A 19,249-nucleotide genomic window follows, 5' to 3' on the forward strand; every position below is an offset into this window, starting at 1 on the left:
TTGGTATCTTTAAGTTCAGTTCGTAGATCTGAACTTGGTTCAGGGGGAGAAGCAGAGGAAGGTTCATGTTGTGTAATTCGTTCATCATTGCGGGATTACTTGATTTATCGGCATTCCCCGGTTTTGTCCGCTCACGTTTTTTTCCTGCCCAAGTCTTTCTTCACAGGTGTTTAGACGTGATCCGATATATAATGACCTTGTTTTGTTCCAGATTATTGGCGTCGGTGGAGTCTGCCATCATTTGAAAGCATCGGGAATGACTCGAACGCACTATTTACTTTTAAAGCACTATTAATATCGTGACTTCATTTTAAAGCTTGTCTCATATTCCATCGGCCCTTTCTGATTTGTTTTTTATTTAATATCATCGGCATGTCACTGAAACAGATTATGACGCCTTCCCTGGCCGCAAGACGAAGAACCCTAGTGAGAGTATGTAAGGAATGTTAGGAAAATTTCCTGCCATTTCTCTGCGGTACTTACAGTAGAAGCCCCGTGCGTCCCGTCATGTATAGACTGCAGAACAGTCGTATTTTTTGCGAACGCGAGCGACAGTCAATATTCGAACGAAAGGTCTGGAGTTATAGACCACTACTTCCAACCCCCAACTGCTGAACCAAAATTACTACAATATGGTTTCTCGAAAGAATGCTTAAAGAAAGTTTATATCTTCCCCTTTGTTACCACGCTCGAAACAAAGCTTCAAATTTTTCAATATAAAATTATCCACAACATACTTCCAACTAGGTGTTCCCTTTTCCGTGTGGAGCTATGCGATTATGTACCCTTTGACGGCTTTCCTTCTTTAGTTAAGAACAAATTAAATATTTCATAACAAATAACAGTTAAAAATAAAACCTCTGACGATTTCAAAAAAAAGTGGAAAGACTTTATTTGAGTTTTTTTCATTTTACTTACTTAGTTAAATTATTGATTAATTTAATTAATTCTTAATTTAGTAATTGCTTTTTTCTTTTTTGCAACGTACCTACTCAAAATGTTGCACTTTGTAATAGTTTGCAATTCTTTTTTTGTTTGTATTTTTGTAACACACATCATTACCTTCTGTATTATGTTTTGTATCTCCTCTTATTGTCCTATTGTAGTTCATGTTGTATTAATAATAATAATAGTAATAGTAATAGTAATAGTAATAGTAATAGTAATAGCAATAGCAATAGCAATAGCAATAGCAATAGCAATAGCAATAGCAATAGAAATAGTCATAGTCATAGTCATACTCATAGTCATAGTCATAGTCATAGTCATAGTCATAGTCATAGTCATAATCATAATCATAATCATAATCATAATCATAATCATAATCATAATCATAATAATAATAATAATAATAATAAAATTGCAGTTTAGCTCGTCTCATGTGAAGCTCGACGTCTGACCTGGGCTTAAGATATTCTTGTCCTCACAGTTAGGGAATCAGCTGAAAATGTTACAAATTCCACTTTGAAACATGAATCATTTGGAAAATCAGTTGCGAAAGACTTGATCACAAGTTTTAGAATTCGTTGATTTGATCTTCATATCCTCGCAAAAGAATGCAGAAAGCCATTCGGGCTCTCGTTTCCTTTTAATATCCTACTATAGATTGAGAAGTACCTTCTACAACTACTAACTGTCAAACTGTTATTGCTTTCATTGTATTTATATACCATATCGTTCCCAAATATTTAAGAAAATGGCTGAGGCCTTTTTGAGTTAAAGACATCACTATGAAGTATAAAATTTCATTCTAGTTTGTTAACCAGAAACTGAAAAAATTGCTGAAGGATTCCTCAAAATTGTCAACAATTATATAGAAAAAGAAACTTATCAAACCCAGAAAAATTCCCGCCTGTCAATTCAAAATTCGCGGGCAATATGACTTCCAAATATGGTTTCCAATTGTCTCGTTTGGCCAATGACATTCGTGGATTTCCATTCCGGTTTCTTACATATGCGCTGTTGGTTTGTTTTCTGCGCATATCGCACATGTTCCTTTGTAGGGGAAATGGATTTGATTTGAGAATTTGGCTATTTTCCTCGTGTCTATGATTGATCTCCGGATTCGTTCGACGCGAAAACGCAGGATGTGCTCCTGCCCGCACCTGAAAGACTTTAAAAAGGCCGATGGCTTGAAAGTCTTTCGCAAAGTTCACGCACATTTCGTCTGCTGCGGTTCGCGTGAAGCAAGGAAGCGAAAGGTACACACGCTGTAAATTTCAGCGATGGAGGTTTACCGGCCCGAAAATTCGTCATTCTGATTTTATGTTCATGTTCTTAATTTTTCCCGACTCAGGCCAGCTTGTGCCATTGTCACGAATGTGGAACGTACTCCAGCCGTCTTCACTCGTGCCTTTTGTGCGTCTATTTTGGTTGCTATACCGGAAACCGGCACATTCACCATCACGCACAATCAACTGGGCACTCTCTAGGTACGAAACTTGGAAAGTCTTGTTTAAATATTTCGGTGCTGTATGCCATCGGCTGTTGCATTCACATTTCTGTTGTTTTCCTCTGCTGTTTTAGCTCTGGACCTGACGCATGGCGTAGTTTACTGCTTCGTGTGCAAAGACAATGTTTACGATTTCGATTTGGAGAAAGTTGGTGTCGAGCAAGCCGTTAGAGCTTGGAAGACTTTAGGTAAGTAAAAACGCCAATCGCCTCAGGACAAATGCCTTTTATCGTATACGTGGCAAGGCTTGTAGAGTTTAAAAGCCGGGTGATTAAAATACTTCAAGATGTGCAAAGAAATGATTATTGTATTTAGTGGAGTCAGGGATAATGTACATGCAACGACAAGATAATTGTACATTTCGACACATCCCGTCTTTTAGTTGCTTTTTTTTGCATGTTGCGTCGTAACTTGCGCTAGTTTTGGTTATCTTGAGTAGTGATTCAACATTTCGATTTATCCTGCTAACAATCACAATCAAGCGAGCTAGAAAAATGATTGGAGTTCGCAAAGTTTATGCGTCCACTTGTTATGGAATCGTTGCTTTGTCTTGTTGTTCACCTCGAATTATCCATCATTCAAAGAAATATGCAAGGTCCTATATTTTCAATACGTTTTAATTATGACCAAACATCATAATCAAACAGCAATTATCTTAAACAGGGTCAGAACGTGCAACTTTGAGTCGCACTGTAAAAACAAATTTCCTTACCGACTGGGCAGAACCTGCGAATTCCTTTGGAATTCGCCGAGCTGATTTTGAAAACTATTCATATACAAATGTTAATGAATTAGATGCCATTTGAGCTACACTTCAGATGCATTTTATGCGATCACGAAAAGTTTCAACACGTTTGAAATTGTTCTTGTCCCACAGAAATAAACCTGTTTAACCAAACTGGAGCACTTTGTTTACACTGAGTCAACCTTGACCTTGGTATTGTCTATGAAAAGAACTTCACGTAGATCTGTTTCTACAGGTCTAGCATGCATCACTTATTTCTCAGTGTCAATGCAAAGGTGTTGCCAATGGCCCATGACAATGTCATGTTGTCCTGCCTTAATTCCAAATAAGAATAACTGATGTTTTTACACCTTTCTTCTCTCCTACTTTTAACGAGAAAGGCTCTGGATAAATCAAATATCTGAGCTTGTGACTTTTAGCAAGGTCCAGACCCCTTCTCTTGATATGTCACCCCATTTTCGGAGCAGAAAAATGTAACAAGCAAGCGTGAGTTTTGGCTGCGTACAACGCTCCAAGTTGAAAAAAATGGCAGGAATTTTGTCAATCATGTAAACAAAAAAAAATTTATGAACCTTATATGCCTTCCCAATTTTCCTGGTAAGTAATAGCAATTTCTCGTCACTAATGGAAGCTGGTGTAAAGTTTTTTCAAGGGGGAATCTTTTTTTTTTTTCGGACAAAATTAACATAAAGAAAGGTATGTGAACCCTTCATTTCCCTGTGTTATACACGAAATTTTGTCGTGAAGACACATTTTTGTCTGCAAACCCTCTTTACGTATTGCATCCAAATAAACACACCACTTAATATATTAGCAAGAGAGTCTCACAACAGACAGGTTGAGCCTTGTTTGCTTATCAGTGAAATGTCAAAAAAAATTCATGCCCACCTAAGTGCAAAAAAATTGACCAAGCAACACCTTAACATTCTGTATTGCATTCTGCCGTTCTCTCCACCATAATGGTTCACATTATTGCCTGAGCTATAGGGATGTGTGGAAAGCTGCACAGTACATCTTTCCGCTCTGAACAATCCATATAGTAAAAGCCATGCTGCTTGTTGTTAACCTATTTTGAGAGTATTTTTCCCTTTGAAAGTTCCTAAGAATTATTGTCAATGATGTGCTTGGATTTTACACACAGGAAATGGCCGCATAAAGTATGTTCCCTGGGAACCAAGTAAAGCTGAACTCCAACTTCTTAGAGAAAATAAGAAAAGGATCAAGTTAGAAACAAATTCCTTTATAGGTTTGTAAAAATTGTGCTAGCCTTGAAATTTATATGGTTTATATTGTTCTTGAGGCTGGCTAGGTTAATTTTGAGACTTCAAACTTAAGTCTCCTCCAAGGGTAGGGCTGCCATTAAGGGCTGTAACCAGTAACACCAATTACGGGTGAGTATATTTGATGGGCCCTTGATGTTACGGATTAATAGGACTATAGTTGATACAATTCACTCAAAAGGTAACAAGTTAGTTACAGGTGTGAAGATCGAGGCCACAGCTGACTCAAAACCTAACGACAGCCGTGGATGGGGGTTTGAATATTTTCTGGAACACACAATGAACTGTATTTTAGTGAGCCTTAGCCATAGACTGACAGTGCTGAAAAAAGAAACGAGTCCAAGGCTGATCATGAAATATGTGGTGGCTAATAGTTGGCACATTGAGCTTCAATTTGATAAGGTAATCTGGGTTCAAGTATTGGTAAGGGTGATCACTTTGTTGAGTACTTGAAAGATTATTGTGGACTCGCCTTAACTCTCAGCAAAAGGATCTTGGCCAAGCTCAAACCCAGGCTCCTCACTAAGACTTCAGAGTTCACCTCACTACAGGATCTTGTATTACAGGTGATCAATATTTGTAACCTCAAGCAATATGCCTTTTATTGCAGGTCTTAGAGGTCTGACCAACCTTGGAAATACTTGTTTTATGAACTGTATAATCCAGGCATTGACCCACACTCCATTACTTAGAGACTATTTCTTGTCTGATCAACATGTCTGTTCTGGAGACAAAGATCAATGTATTGTTTGTGAAGTTGGTTCAGTCTTCCAAGAGGTACATGAAGTAATAATTATGATCCTGCAGGCACATAATCCAACAAACACTTTTTCTCACTTGCAACTGGTCTAAGCATGTCACTTGATGTAGCAATACTGGAGAATATCCAGATATTGTGGCCCCCAAATGAAATTTCCCATTGCCATTATATGCAAATTTACATAAATTTGCACATTTTATTTTTGTCCTACCTGACTTGTTAAATTAAGTTAAATTAATTAAGATTATAAAAGAACTGAATACTGTGGTTTCACAAGACAACAAAGACAAAATGCAGACACGAGAAAAAGTTCTATGCAGCCAATTAGAAACAGAATTGCTCCACCTGCCCTTTATGAGTCAGTTTAAATTTTGTTTGAACCAGTGCTAAGGGCACAGTCTGATAATCGCTTCAAGCATGAAACTCGAGTTACTGTAGTTTCTATCTTAATTCGTATAGTGCAGATAAAGATGTGACTAAAACATTAATGTACACCTTATGATGAAGAACATTTAAAGGTGCTACAAGAAAGTGAAAGCCTGTAGGAGCACTTTGATGATGAAATGAACCTTTGATTTTTTTTTTTGCTACATTTTCAGTTCTACTCAGGACAAAAGGTGCCACACACTCCTTTCAAACTCTTGCATCTTGTGTGGACGCACGCACGCCATTTAGCAGGTTATGAGCAACAGGATGCACATGAGTTTTTTATTGCTGCTCTTGATGTACTTCATCGGTATTGCAAAGGTATGTCATCACATGCAGTCATGGGGGGTACTCCCATATGAAAAAGTTGGGGATGCTTGTCCTCTCGCTTAGGGGTATAAATTAGGGATTCTGGGGCCCATTTCTCGAAAGCCCTGGAAACTTTTTAGGCCTGCAAAACCATTTTTAGTTAATCTGTATCTAAAAACAGAGAGGTGTACATATACGTCTGAAACTTCTTGTATGAAGAGAACTTCTGTTCATATTAAGAATATGTGAATAAAACAGCTCTGAAATCGTAAAGTTTGAGATTTTGCTTTGGCTTTCCCAGTGCAAAAACTTTTTGGGACCTTCGAGAAACGGGCCCCTGGTCTCGCTTAGAGTGTTCATGACGAAACAGCTCGATTTCTGCCAGCCTCTTCTCTTGAGTCCAGTCTACTAGTACAGGCTCTTTTCCTGAACAGCACCTGGTCATCAAGCCTATTCCATTTTAAGTGGTGTCTTTTAGGGATCAAATAAAGCCCTAGCCACGTCCAGATTGGTGTCCTTTAGGGGTTTAATTCAAATTTAATTGCAAAGTCAAGTTACCAATGCATTAGCCTAAAACCATAGTCCTATCCATAATTTGTCTTTTAATCTGTTTAATTCCTACTCCCTTCAAAGACAGCTTAGATATTCTACTGGAGCCTTATAATAATACTTTCAAATAATTCCTAAGAAAGGGGTTAGACAAAAGAATGTCTAGTGCATTTTTGAAACTTAAAGGCATATTTTTTAAAACAAAGGCTTAGGGCTAACATGTTTTAGTTGAAGAATGAAATGTTCAAGACTGAAACGTTTGAAAACTGAAAATGAAAACTAAAAACAAAAGCAGAACCTATTAACTTCAAATGCTCAGTATACTGGTGCCACTGTTATGTTCTCAAAAATATAATCGAAGAAAAATTAGTAAAAATAAGATTTCTGCTAAACAGATAATTAAGGGTGCATTTCCTTTTTGGAAAATCCAAGATGAGATTCTAAAGTTCAAAAATGGATTTCCTATTTCTCTACTTAACAGATCAATCCAATGGAGCATCAAAGGAACTGGAGAATCCACTCTGGGCGAGGATTCTTTGGGTCCTTTGATACACCATAATCCAAGTGGTTGGAATTTATCTGTTTAGTGAAGAAACGCAAAATCTGTCTTCGGATTTAGGACTCCAATCTTGAATTTTCCCAAAGTTGCATGAATAGCTAAATATGGTTTCTTTCAGATGATGCACCAAACAAGGACATGTTGGCCCCTAATAACCCCAACAGATGTAACTGTATAATAGATAGAATATTTACTGGTGGGCTTCAGTCAGATGTTACGTGCCAAGCATGCAAGTAAGTTGGGTGATTTCCTGGATAGGATGCTAACTGCATTGTAGGGCTACTCCCAGCATTAAATTTGCTGATACCCATTTAAGATACACCGGGGTGGAAAAGGGCACTGTGAAAGTTAAGTGTTTTGCTCAGGAAGACAACATAATGCATTACCCCAAGGTATATGTAGTCTCCTTCGCAGCCGCCATCTGGGGTCATCACGCATCGCTCCCTCCCCAGCATCAGCTGTATACACCTGCAGCACTTGTATGCTTTAGCAATAACTAAAAGCAAAAAAAGGAATGTGGTTTAGACTTAATGCAACCGTTGTTGAGGGAAGGGAGCATTGCATTCTGACTCCAGACAATTGCTGCTGCAAAGGACACTGAGCTTGAACCAAGACCACTTTATTCAGTGTCCAGTGCACTGTCATTGATAAAGAAAGCTCTTTGAAAGGCAAGCTTCTTGGGTCACGTAAACAGCGTCTCTAAATTTCATGCAATATAAGATATTGATCTGTAATGAATATGCACTGCATATTAGCTGTATACTTTCTTCATAACTTACTGATACCTCCTCCTATTTCTGTGGGAAGGAGTTCTAAAGTACAAGTATGAGAGTCTAAATACGATTATCATACTCAGTGCATAGACACACAGAGAAAAACCTAGGCCAATATCCAGTCATCTAAATTTCATTCTTGGTCAATAACTCTTACGTCATACCACTGTATGACACAAATATGAGATCCAAATTGCCCAGCCCTAACATTTGTGGAATGACTGTCTTAAAGGTAAAGGTAAAGGTAAACTTGGGTGGCCCATTCAGCGACGAGGCTGATTTCATTCTTGGTCAATAACCCTTACATCATACCACTGTCATACATCTTAGAGTTAGAACAATCAATATTCTTGTAACATTGTGTTAATCAGTTACTATTTTCCTTATAAATGTTCATTGTCCTCCTAAAGATGTGTTTCTACCACCATTGATCCCTTCTGGGACATCTCTTTGGACCTGGGAAATGTTGATCATAGCAATGGCAATGGTAGAAGTAGTTCTGGAGCATCAGCTGCATCAACTCCTGATCCCACACCACCAGGTAACACATTAAACATTGGTCATTACAATATTGGGGAGGAGGAACATTTTTCTTTAAAATTAATGATCTTGTATTATTTAGTCCCTTACCTAATCTTCAAGCTATTTTAGGTCAGACTGCATTCAAGCTGGTCTGAAATGGGTTTGGTCACACTATTTAGATAACTGAAGCAATGTTAATTACATAGATTGCATATAATTTTCAGGTCCTTGAGAAAAAATATCAAAGAACCATTGATCAGTAATAAACCAAAAAATGAGGATTATTAAGGTTTAAAGATTGAGAGAGACAAATAAGGGACAAATGTTTAATAGACTTAGTTTTTCAAGAGGTCATCCAGGGAGATGATTTCACATGAACTCCAGACTGTTGGCTTGACTTAGCTGATTTGTTTCTCAACTCTTTGCAGAAGAAAATGGTCAGCCAGTACCGGAAAGCAGCCATCACGATGAAAGCTTTGTTCCCAAATCACTTGTAGAGTGCTTGAGAAGGTAATGCTATGGATGTAGATCAAAAGATGTAGATCACGTGTTATGTATCATTTCAGTTACAGTTTTTGTTATGCTAAGAACTCTTAGGATACTCTTTGGCCTTATGGTTACTGTACGGGACTCTGGACTAGGATGTTGAAGTTTGATCCTGGCCTGACTAAGGTCATTGTGTTTCTTTTCCCCTTGAGTGAGATGCTTTGCTCTCACAGTGCCTCTCTGCACCCAGGATTATAAAATACGGTCCTCCTAGGAAAAGTGACACAATGACAGTCCAATTTGCTGGGGAGTTGCAGAAATCTGTGATGGATTAACATCCAGCTGAGAGAGACTAACAATGAGTACTCATGATGCAGAATGTGAACCCAATGATCCACTTTGACCATTCCTCCAATCAAGGTTGGCAATTTGCTTTTTTCTCTCTTTTCAGATTTACAAGGCCAGAAAGACTTGGAAGTGAAGCCAAGATAAAGTGTAGTCAGTGTCAAACATATCAGGTTAGTGTCAGAGTTTCCTGGAGGTTCTCATCTCTGTGGTGTACAGTGAAGCATCAGTTGACTGATTGGGAAGGTTTTTTGTGTGCATTAATCCTTGGTGGATTCTTTTCAAGATGGCACAAACAATACAAACTTGAAAGTGTATTGAGTAAATGAAAATTATTTGATAAGCATGTTCCATGACATGTCTCTGGTAACGAGCTGGCATGGCAATTTTTTAAAATTTTAATACTGAATTTCCTTCTTGCTAGACAGTTAAGTGTTTATAGGATGTGGTATATAATGACACTTGTCTAACTCCCCCGACTGAAGTAGCTTATGCTTAACTGTTCACCTGTAGAGAGAGCAGTACTGTAATGATCTACTACTTTGCCTGTGTTATTCATTGCTTTGTGGTTCCCACAGTAACACAACATCTTTATAGCAAATGAGTGTTGCGAATTTGGGATTGTGGTTTGTTGTTATACTTTTATATTCTACTTTTTGTTCCACACAGGAATCTACCAAGCGGTTAACAATGAAGAAGTTACCTATAGTAGTTTGTTTTCATTTCAAGGTAATTGTAGACAATTTGGGATGTGATAACTTCTACAATGTGAAAAGTCATTTTACCCCATAATAGAAAAGTACCAGTAGTCATTAGTTGTTTTAACCATACTGATACACACATTAGAATTAAGACTCCTGGGAGGTTGTGGGCTTGATTGTTGGCAAAGGTTGTTCTTTACTTGCTCAGTGCCTTTCTCTACCCAGCTGTAAAAGAGGGAACCACCAAATGGCTAAGGCAACCCGTTTGAATGCCAGGATGGGTGGGGTGGGGTTAACCGACATGAGACTCGCATTCCATTCAGGGGATCTGTAGAAAAGTTCTGAGCCACTTCATTTCAGAGAACCAATTAAGGTATGCTTCTTATAGTGTTGGCCAGTCTAGGCTACTTGTAAGTGCAAACATCTTTATTTAAAATGAGGAAAAGTAGACTGCTTTTTAAATTTTAGTTTGCCTTGCTCTTCTAATCATCCAGAACTACAATATGAAAGTAATATCTTGTGTCGACCAACAGATACACATATGTCTGTATATAGGGGGCGGTAACCAGATTGTTCTGGTTTGTTTATTACTTAGCTGTTAAATTTGAAATTTATTTCTTATTTTGTTTGGTTGTATTTCAGCGTTTTGAACATTCAAAGAAATCCAAGAAAATATCAACGTACATTCCTTTTCCTCAGCAATTAGACATGGCTCCATTTATGGCTTCAAGGTACTGAATTCGGTCTTTTCACGTGAAGTTGCTGTGAGAAGATTTATTTTGCCTTTCAAGAAAGCAAATGAATGAGGAAAACTTCATTAGGTTTCTCAGTGTTATTGATGCAGACTTTTCCTATGACACTGATTTGAGCTTACATGTAGAGCTCTTTTCATTGATACATGTAACTTTACTTTACTAATTGAAATCGTGGGAAAGGTTTGTCTCAGGCACACTGAAAGATCTCAGACCAGTTATGTTGTTGATTGATATTAATTTATGAGGGACAGACAGACAGGCAGACAGACAGAAAGACAGACAGACAGACAGAAAGACAGGTAGACAGACAGACAGACAGACAGACAGACAGACAGAAAAAACGAAAGCCAGGCAGGCAGACAGGCAGACAGACACGAAAACGGTCAGACGGACAGTCTGATTGCTTGATTTATGAACGTCTGATTAAATAATTTTTCATTCAGGGGAAGGAAGGCTTGTCTCAGGCACACTGAAAGATCTGAGACCAGTTATGCTATTGGTTGATATTAATTTATGAGGGACAGGCAGACAGACAGACATACAGAGAGATAGGTAGACAGACAGACAGACAGAAAGACAGACAAGTAGGCAGACAGACAGAGAGACAAAAGACAGCCAGGCAGACAGACAGAAAAATAGACAACCAGGCAGACAGACACGGAGACAGTCAGACAGACAGTCTGACTGATGGATTTATGGACGTCTGATTAAATAATTTTTCATTCTTCTTAGATTGAATGGTAATAGTGATCACGGTCAGTCCACGCTGTCTTGTGACTCAAAGTAAGCGTTTTTGTATTTAACATTTATCACAGTTAAATACAAGTCACTCTGGAAGGCTTTTTAAAAGTTAAATTACTGTTCGCCGATAAGTTACGTGCGCGATTGCTTGAAGGAAGATATCCAAAACTTGTTAAAAATAAATAAGCTAGTGACTATTCTTTGGTTCAACACGCCACGCTAGCTAGTGGCGAAGAACATAACAGTGCTAGACAAGAAACGGACGCTGTTAATGGTACGTGTCAATCCAGAACGTTTCTCCCAAGATACCGAAACTATTGCTATACCTGAAATGTTTTGCGTGACAGTGTGTCCAAGTCTATTACTTTTTAATTTCTTTCAAAACACTTGTTCAAATGCACTTGGCTGTGAATTCATCGTTGAAGAATTTTCAATATTTCCGTCGTTAACCATGTTTTGTTTCGTGCATGTTGTTCAGGTATACGTTATTCGCCGTTGTGAATCACAGTGGTACTTTAGAAGTCGGCCATTACACGTCCTTCATTCGTCAACAGCAGCAGGTGCGTAACTGAACTGGGCAGTGTTTTATTTCATCTTTGTTTTACCATTTGAGTGCGAGATATTGACGAGACTATCATCTAATAAGTACTGCATAGTGCTAAAACATGTTTTTGACTGAGAATAGACCTTTTCCGCATTCCAACAAACAATGGCACCGAGTCAAGGTCAGGATGGACAAAAATACAGCAAATGTATGAAAATGTCCACCCCAACCTCGCTGTGGTACTATTGTTCGTACGCACTGAAGTGGAATACGGGAAAGGTCTATTAGAATCGGAAAGTCTTCGGGTAGATTTTGTACGGCTTTCTGATTGGCTACTCACTAGCTGAGCGCGAGCGTGGCGTAATTCTTTCTGGCTACGCGAGTTTCGAATTATACAGAATTATTCCCGCCATTTCTGCCAATTCTTTTTGTTAATAATATTGTTTCACATGTTCTGTTTGTCAGTGGTTTAAATGCGATGACGCGTGGATTACTAAAGCAACACTGGACGATGTTCTTCAAAGTGAAGGGTAATTGTAATTCTACTATTTTTGTTGTTATGTTTTGTTTTGAGGACCATACAGGACTCTGAATACTGTGTGAAATGCCGTCAAACATGGTTGTTTCGAAAAAACGATAAATTTGTTGTTAAGTTCACATAGGGAGGGGACCGCCGGGATACATGGTGCAAAGGGGAACTACAATGCATGTACATAACAGGCCATTTCCGAGTTACCTTGTGCCTCTGTTTCAAAACGAGTCTCCGTGCAAAACCTTTCATATGAAAATGAGTTTGATTTGCATGAAAAAGAACCAGTAGGGGAAACACATTTTCATATGAATGATTTTGCGGGAGGATTCGTTTTGGCACAGAGGCACAAGGTATCTCGGAAATGGCCCATTGCCGTATACCTGCGCAGCAAATATTTAAATGATAGTAAGGGAGAATATGAAGGGTTAGCGAGTTAATCCTCCATATAGACCTTACTGTACCAAGGTAATCCTCCTCAAGTTATTTTTAGACATGGTACCCAGTTCTTCCGCGGATAATGTTACCACGCGTGTGGCGTGAATGTTCTCGTGAAGGATGAAAAGGCGCGTAAAGCGTCTTGGGCTGTCCACTTGAGCGAAATCCTTGTCACAGGATTAGCCGTCTCTACACACCCCTGGGATTTCTGAAGTCGGTGTGATGATCTAAAAATAACTCAGGGATTACCTTAGGAATGATGCCCAGACGGGAAATCCTGTCTCGTATTTGCATACTTTTAAATATTTATTTTCTTCTGCCTATTTTAATTTCAGATATCTACTTTTCTACCACAAGAAAGTCCTTGAATACGAATAACTTCGGGCAAAGCCTGTTTCATGGTCGAGTAAAACAGTGTGGTTAATAAGTTGTTCTAAAGAGGGATCAACCAAATATAATTAGATAAATATGACTTAATTCATGTTTAAAAAATGTCTAAATAGCCCACATCCCTCAAGCGAATTCTAGAATTCGCGTTTCTCTATATTTGGTGAGTTGTACACTTACCGGATCTTACAAGCGAGTCAAAAGCAAGTCAGGCGCCGTTCGAAGGGCTAGGGAAATGAAGTTGATCTAAGAGATGTACAATTTGGTATGCAATGTAAAATGTTGCTCGATAAGAAGAGGGGGTTAAATATGTGAGCCCTCATTTTCTACTTGTCTAGTCCATAAGAATAAGTCAATTATGCCCGTCTCCTTGCCTTAGGAATAGAGACGTTTAATTTCAAGTACGAGAACATGTATGAGATTTGACCGCAAATTTCCTTTAATTTTCTTTTACCATTAAGAACATTTTCGAGATACTCGTGGTCCAAATAAGGACAGTCACGTGATTTTTTCCGCCAAAATGACAAACGCTCTCACGTGTGCTCTGTTTTACTATTGGTTAATCTCGCCCTCGGGATGGAATATAAAGCTCTCTATTACCTCGCTGCAGTCAAGACCGTAGGCATACAAAATTCCTTTTTCTATAAATTTTGAATAAACGTACTAAGCAAACCTCGCAAAATACAAGTCAATAATAATTTAACAGGAAGGATATGCGTTCTTCAGTTGAAGAAGCTTAATTTGTCACTCGTTTTTGAAAGTGAAAAATAATTTTATACCTTAACTACTAAAGAAACGTTCTTTTGTTTGCTTAGTTCACTAGCATCTTTTACAGTGGTCCGTCAGATGGTACCTTTTGGACTCTCTGGTTGTTTTCAAGTTCTCAACCCCGCGCTAATTTTTTTTCAAGTTAGTTTTGTAACTTAATTTCGTACACAAATACAAAGCTGTTGTTAATAATAAATCCCAGATTTATAAAACTATTTGCTATATAAATATATGGGAATGTATTTATTTGAAATGTTTTTCGCTGTTAAACAAAATTTTTCGGTACTCTCCGATTATTAAATAAACTGTTCACTCGGTAACGTCTGTTGTTCTGTGACGTTTCTTTTCGTTTGTTTGTTTGTAAAACTTTACTTTATAAATCATGGGGTGTTACAGTCTTGATTGTAACTCGTAACGGCGTTACATGATACCTGAATTACGCCAGCAAAGGAGACGAGAGGTTTTATAGAAACAGATCAACTATCTATAGACTAGCTTGTAACTTGAAGTGCAAGCTCAACTGGTGGTCGAGCGCTGGACAGTTTAGTTATCTTTGAACAGCACAAAACGGAGACTGAGTGTATTCATAAAGTCTCTAGGGAAGTTATGACAGAGCTCGAACCAGATCTAAATTGCAACTCCCTCGCCCAGACTTCCTGCTCCGTGCAGAGTGAGATATGTATATGCGTGTTCACTCGTGATATACTTCCCTATTAAATCATAACATAATTAATAAGTAACTAGTAAGTTGGCGTCTCTCTGTAAAAGTCTTTGCTAAGTTATAAACTTTAACTTTTCCGAAATCCTCCTTTTTGTCAAAGAGCCACCACACCACAATCCAGAAATTTCAACAGGAAATAATTACTTTGAAGGGACAATGTGTTTTAGAGCCACTCCCACCATACTGACTTTAAACTGTGGCATTTCACTGTAACAAGTCCCTAGCTTTTAAACCCTAGCTCCTCGGTATAAATTCGAAGATGATACACGCTTTCGCTTGTAACAAATTAAAATGAGAATGTCAACGCGCGAACGAAGAATTATACGTTTAGGATAATCTCTGTTAACAATATTTTCCTCATTAGCATAATCGATGGAGCTTCTGAATAGTGAAAGGGCGCAGCACGATAAACTGTCCCAAGGAATTTGAGCTCGATGTGTTGAATACTTTTTGTGCCACGCGGCAAAGAATTGCCTCCTTAGCGCTTTTGTCACTCAGCAATCTTGCAGTTTTTGATAGCCAATTTCTACTCGAATATAACACCCAAAGAGCCATAAAAAGCAGTTATTAAGTTTACAAGCTCTTTAAATGTTCGTAGTCAATTCTTGTTTTGCGTAATGCCTTCTTTGCGCAAAGTCGTAGGTTAATAAGGAAAACTGTTCGGTCACAGTTTAAATGGAAAAGAAGAACAAGCTAGAGACAGTTAAGAAAGGAAAGACCTAGTTTAATTAAACCGGTTTTAAAGTTTGATATTTGTATGACTTTATTACTTCTAAATGTTGTCATCTAATGAAGGGCATGAAAACAAAATCGATATATTTCCGTTGGAAATCATGGGCTCCATGTGGGCTCCCACCTATTTCCCTTTGCATCCGTAACCCCGCGGACTCTTAATCATCCTTTTTTACCGGGCACTCCCTTGTGCATTTTCTCTGACCTTTCTCTTTTCGTTTCTCCTAATCCCTGCACTTTCCGCCACACGCAAAGTGGCTCATTAATCTGTGGGTCTTCCTCACCGCCTTCCGTGAACTCGTAGTGGGTTTCCTTATGTGTTTGCCCGTCCTTTTCGTTGTGACCTCCCTGGGTTAATAATGCGCTTCACGTGCCTTGCCGTGGGTTTTCCCGCGTTCGGCTATGGGTTTCCTTGTGCTTTGAGCTACGGCACAGCCTCATGCGTCACCCGACACGAGTTCCCGGCGAGTTCCTTGCCATGTCGCCCATACTTTTGGTGTGGGTTTCCCAATGCCTTTGCCTATTTGTTGCACTGTGGGTTTCCTCTTGCACGCTGAATGCACAGGGGACGTAAGAGAGATCTCGCCGGGAAACCGAGGGGGGCGCAAGGGGTTCCCCTATGCATGCCTCGCGTGCATTCACCATTAAGCCCACTCTATTTCTCGTGCTTTTCGCTTTACGTTGTTCAGTGCGTTCCTCTATACACAACCAACGCGTTCCCCTTCTGTTTCCTGGTGGAGTCTCTCCTACGTTCCCTTGTGCTTTTAGCGTGGGTTCCCTCCGTGCATTCATTTTGCGAATCGTGCAATCAATCTCTAATTAATTGTAAGCTTTGATTCGTAGGCTAATAAGATTATCAGAAAAGGTTTATTTCACGAAATATGACGGCCGCGTGAATCAGTCTTCACAAATGTATTTACTTTCACGCATTACCGTCTTAATAAAGCCTAAAAATGTAAAGATCTGAAGTGAAACTGATATTTTCAAAGTGATACAATAGGTTTACACCAGAGATCATGATCTGTTTTCAATGAGAATTACAATCCTCGTCGTGAAAATATGCAGCGACGTTTTTGTCAGCGATTGGTTCTAGTTTGTAATCAATATTCATGACTACTTGTGGAATTTGGGTCAAACAAAACACTTGGTCATGATGTGAAGACGTTGGATCTGGCCATGTTCTTCTTTCGAAAAAGATAAAGCAGGAAGACATCAAAATATTAAAATATTAATGGTGAGTTTATGTATTAATCTTTGCTCTTCACTGAAACGGAACAATTTCTATCTCCCTAAAGTTTAGTTACACCCTTCGATCGCAATTTTCGTTGCCGCGCTGCACAGAGCTTCGGTCATAAACCAGATAGTCGTATGTGTAGTTGTGCAAACATCGAGAGGAAACGTTTCAGTGAGGGTTAAGAAATAATTTTGCGCACGTTTGTAAGATACTTGCACTGAATTTGTTTGATATTTCCTGTTCTTCTGTTGCTCTCGGAAAGTTGAAAACCGTTACCACGTGCAGCCGGGTCAGCACGAGCTTTGGTCGCTGCTTGCCCTGGTAGTAATAGTGTATCTTGGAAATACATTTGTCTAGAGAGAAAGCTCATGTTTTTCTTTATTTTCTTCTTTTCAAGGAGAGGAAATGGCCTGAAGGCGAAGAGGAAAGTCATTGGTATGACCCGGCGAACGAAAGAAGAGATTGAAATTTTCGAGGAGTTAATGATTATTCAACATTGGAGATGACAAAGAGATAAGAATTTTAATTTCATAACTTTGGATCAAAATGGTGGCAAGATATTTGAAGCTTACGTCGTGGGGATTAGTTGTCGAGGTTTTCTTTCGAGTAGAAAAAGTCGTGGTATTTATTTGTTTCGAACGACTGATGTATATTTTTTCAATAGTTAATGTTCGGCCGTAATTAACCTGAGATCTCGATTCTGGAGCCACCATTTTGGTCGAAATGATTACGGAAATATTTTAAGTAGATCAACAACGTTGAGTTTTTACGGTGGCACTGTATTTGGCAACACCATCTAAATTTTTGTGATCAAAATGTGTAAGTTTTTTCTCGAAATCGACGAAGTAATGTAACATTTGGTTTGTTTTAGGCAAAAGGGGATTTAAATGGCCTGTACGACTAGGAAAAAAAATACATTTGACGACAACGAAATTCACTCTACAATAAATAAATTGTCTTGCTAGAAGTAAATTGTCACGTAATGTTTTACTCTCTTCAGATCGACTAAAACCTCAAAGTTATATTCAGTGTTTTTTCAAGTAAAAGATTATCAAAGCCGCCTGCCCGAGGTATTCCGAAAATCAATCGAATACTTTCGAGAATTTCCCAACGGTAAAGAAAGTTTTGGGACTACTTCAAGAAATTCGAAGGCTAGAGGGTGATTTCTCAGATTACAAACTACATTCAGAATCATGTGATCACCGAGATTGTTATCCTTCGCCGTCCCACAGCTACGTTGAAATAAATCGAAAATATCTTTCAGGTTACTGAACATACTACTCAACTCTCAATTTTAGAAAGTGCCACCGACGGGTCAACGTTTGTTTAACCTCTAGATATTGAAAGTTTAGGCTTCATAGATCAATACCTGGTTTATAAAAGGTGTTGTCAAAAGGAAAAATCAGAGAAATATAGCGAGAACGATAAACAAAATCATCGACTAGGAGATCTTGTCTTGATGCGCTAGCAAATTCTCACAAATACAGTTAAGACCAAGTAAGGCGATCATTAAGGAGAATTGATATTTCTGCTTTAAAGTACGAACGAGTTCAGGATCGCGGATAACAACTGAAAATAACATAAATCACGTTTCTGTAAATGCTTTAATATTTGCAAATCAAATTGGAGTCTACCATTTTCTGTATTACAATATTGTCTAGAATGACCTCCAAAAAGAGACCTTTCGTATGCAACTTCTGCACTATAAACATTTTGAATTAGCTATTGCACTGATTTCTTTTCAAGATTTAAAAGGCCGCCAACAATTTTGAAACAAACATAACCAAAACTACACAGACCAGCAGCAAATTTTTCAACAAGTATGATAGTATATGCATATGAATTAAAAAGTTCTCGTGGCGTCTTTGCAAAACATGTTTGTTTTCCTGTCATTTCTAACGTTTAAATTTCTGGACGTCCACAAAAAGTAAGTAAACATTTTCTTTGATAAGCTTTGTTCAAAAGAGAGAAAAATATTTTACAAACGTTTCAGTGAGATTTCAATTTCCACGGTAGATTATTCCAACATTGTTTTGACTTAACGAGTTCGTAAAATACTAAGACGACCAAAGAAATTTTGCGTTATTTTAGGAATAACATCTTTGTACTACCAGATATTGATTATTTTGTGGTGTTTACGCTTTGGTTGTTGCACGGGAAAAGAGAACGGTGGCATCGGAAGAGAAAATTAAGTTTTTTCGAAATTTAACTGGGTTATAAACCATCGAAATTGGGCAATTTTAGGGGGCTGGATTTTGATTGATAAGTGTTCTTGCTCCCGTGCAACTGATCCAAAGTGTACCATCTAGATTATCGTCTGACAGGGAAAGATATGAAATGGCAAGCTCCAAACAGTTTCAGATCAAACTCAATTGGATATAAAATTAAAGTCCGTCAAGTGAAACGGTATTTCACAATATCTCTGCGAGTTTTTAAAATCTATTTCGGGATTAAATTTTATTTTGTCGCCTATTTGATCCATTTGCCATTTCA

The 19,249-nt window shown here is 38.3% G+C and overlaps 1 protein-coding gene across 1 annotated transcript; it reads left to right on the top strand.

Annotated features, from left to right (window-relative positions):
- The first annotated feature begins 1,967 nt into the window (after nucleotides 1-1,967).
- On the top strand, nucleotides 1,968-14,389 carry LOC110043432 (ubiquitin carboxyl-terminal hydrolase 22-like). The gene is made up of 16 exons (XM_020748883.2): nucleotides 1,968-2,201; nucleotides 2,297-2,432; nucleotides 2,527-2,640; nucleotides 4,339-4,443; nucleotides 5,088-5,254; nucleotides 5,837-5,984; nucleotides 7,199-7,313; nucleotides 8,264-8,394; nucleotides 8,804-8,885; nucleotides 9,313-9,379; nucleotides 9,876-9,935; nucleotides 10,550-10,638; nucleotides 11,395-11,445; nucleotides 11,882-11,963; nucleotides 12,413-12,477; nucleotides 13,250-14,389. The coding sequence occupies exons 1-16, from the start codon at nucleotides 2,049-2,051 to the stop codon at nucleotides 13,290-13,292; spliced, it is 1,608 nt and encodes a 535-aa protein (XP_020604542.1). The 5' UTR covers nucleotides 1,968-2,048; the 3' UTR covers nucleotides 13,293-14,389.
- The last annotated feature ends 4,860 nt before the right edge of the window (nucleotides 14,390-19,249 follow it).

This window comes from Orbicella faveolata, unplaced genomic scaffold, assembly GCF_042242905.1.
Source record: "Orbicella faveolata isolate gen_17 unplaced genomic scaffold, um_ofav_v1 contig_2, whole genome shotgun sequence".
Lineage (NCBI taxonomy): Eukaryota > Metazoa > Cnidaria > Anthozoa > Scleractinia > Merulinidae > Orbicella > Orbicella faveolata.

Bases quoted from the DNA above. Each gene is read 5' to 3' on its own strand.
- LOC110043432 (XM_020748883.2), top strand. From the start codon at position 2,049: ATGATTGATCTCCGGATTCGTTCGACGCGAAAACGCAGGATGTGCTCC. The intron at 8,886-9,312 runs GTAATGCTATGG...CTCTCTTTTCAG, and splicing joins CTTGTAGAGTGCTTGAGAAG to ATTTACAAGGCCAGAAAGAC. The intron at 12,478-13,249 runs GTAATTGTAATT...TTTTAATTTCAG, and splicing joins GATGTTCTTCAAAGTGAAGG to ATATCTACTTTTCTACCACA.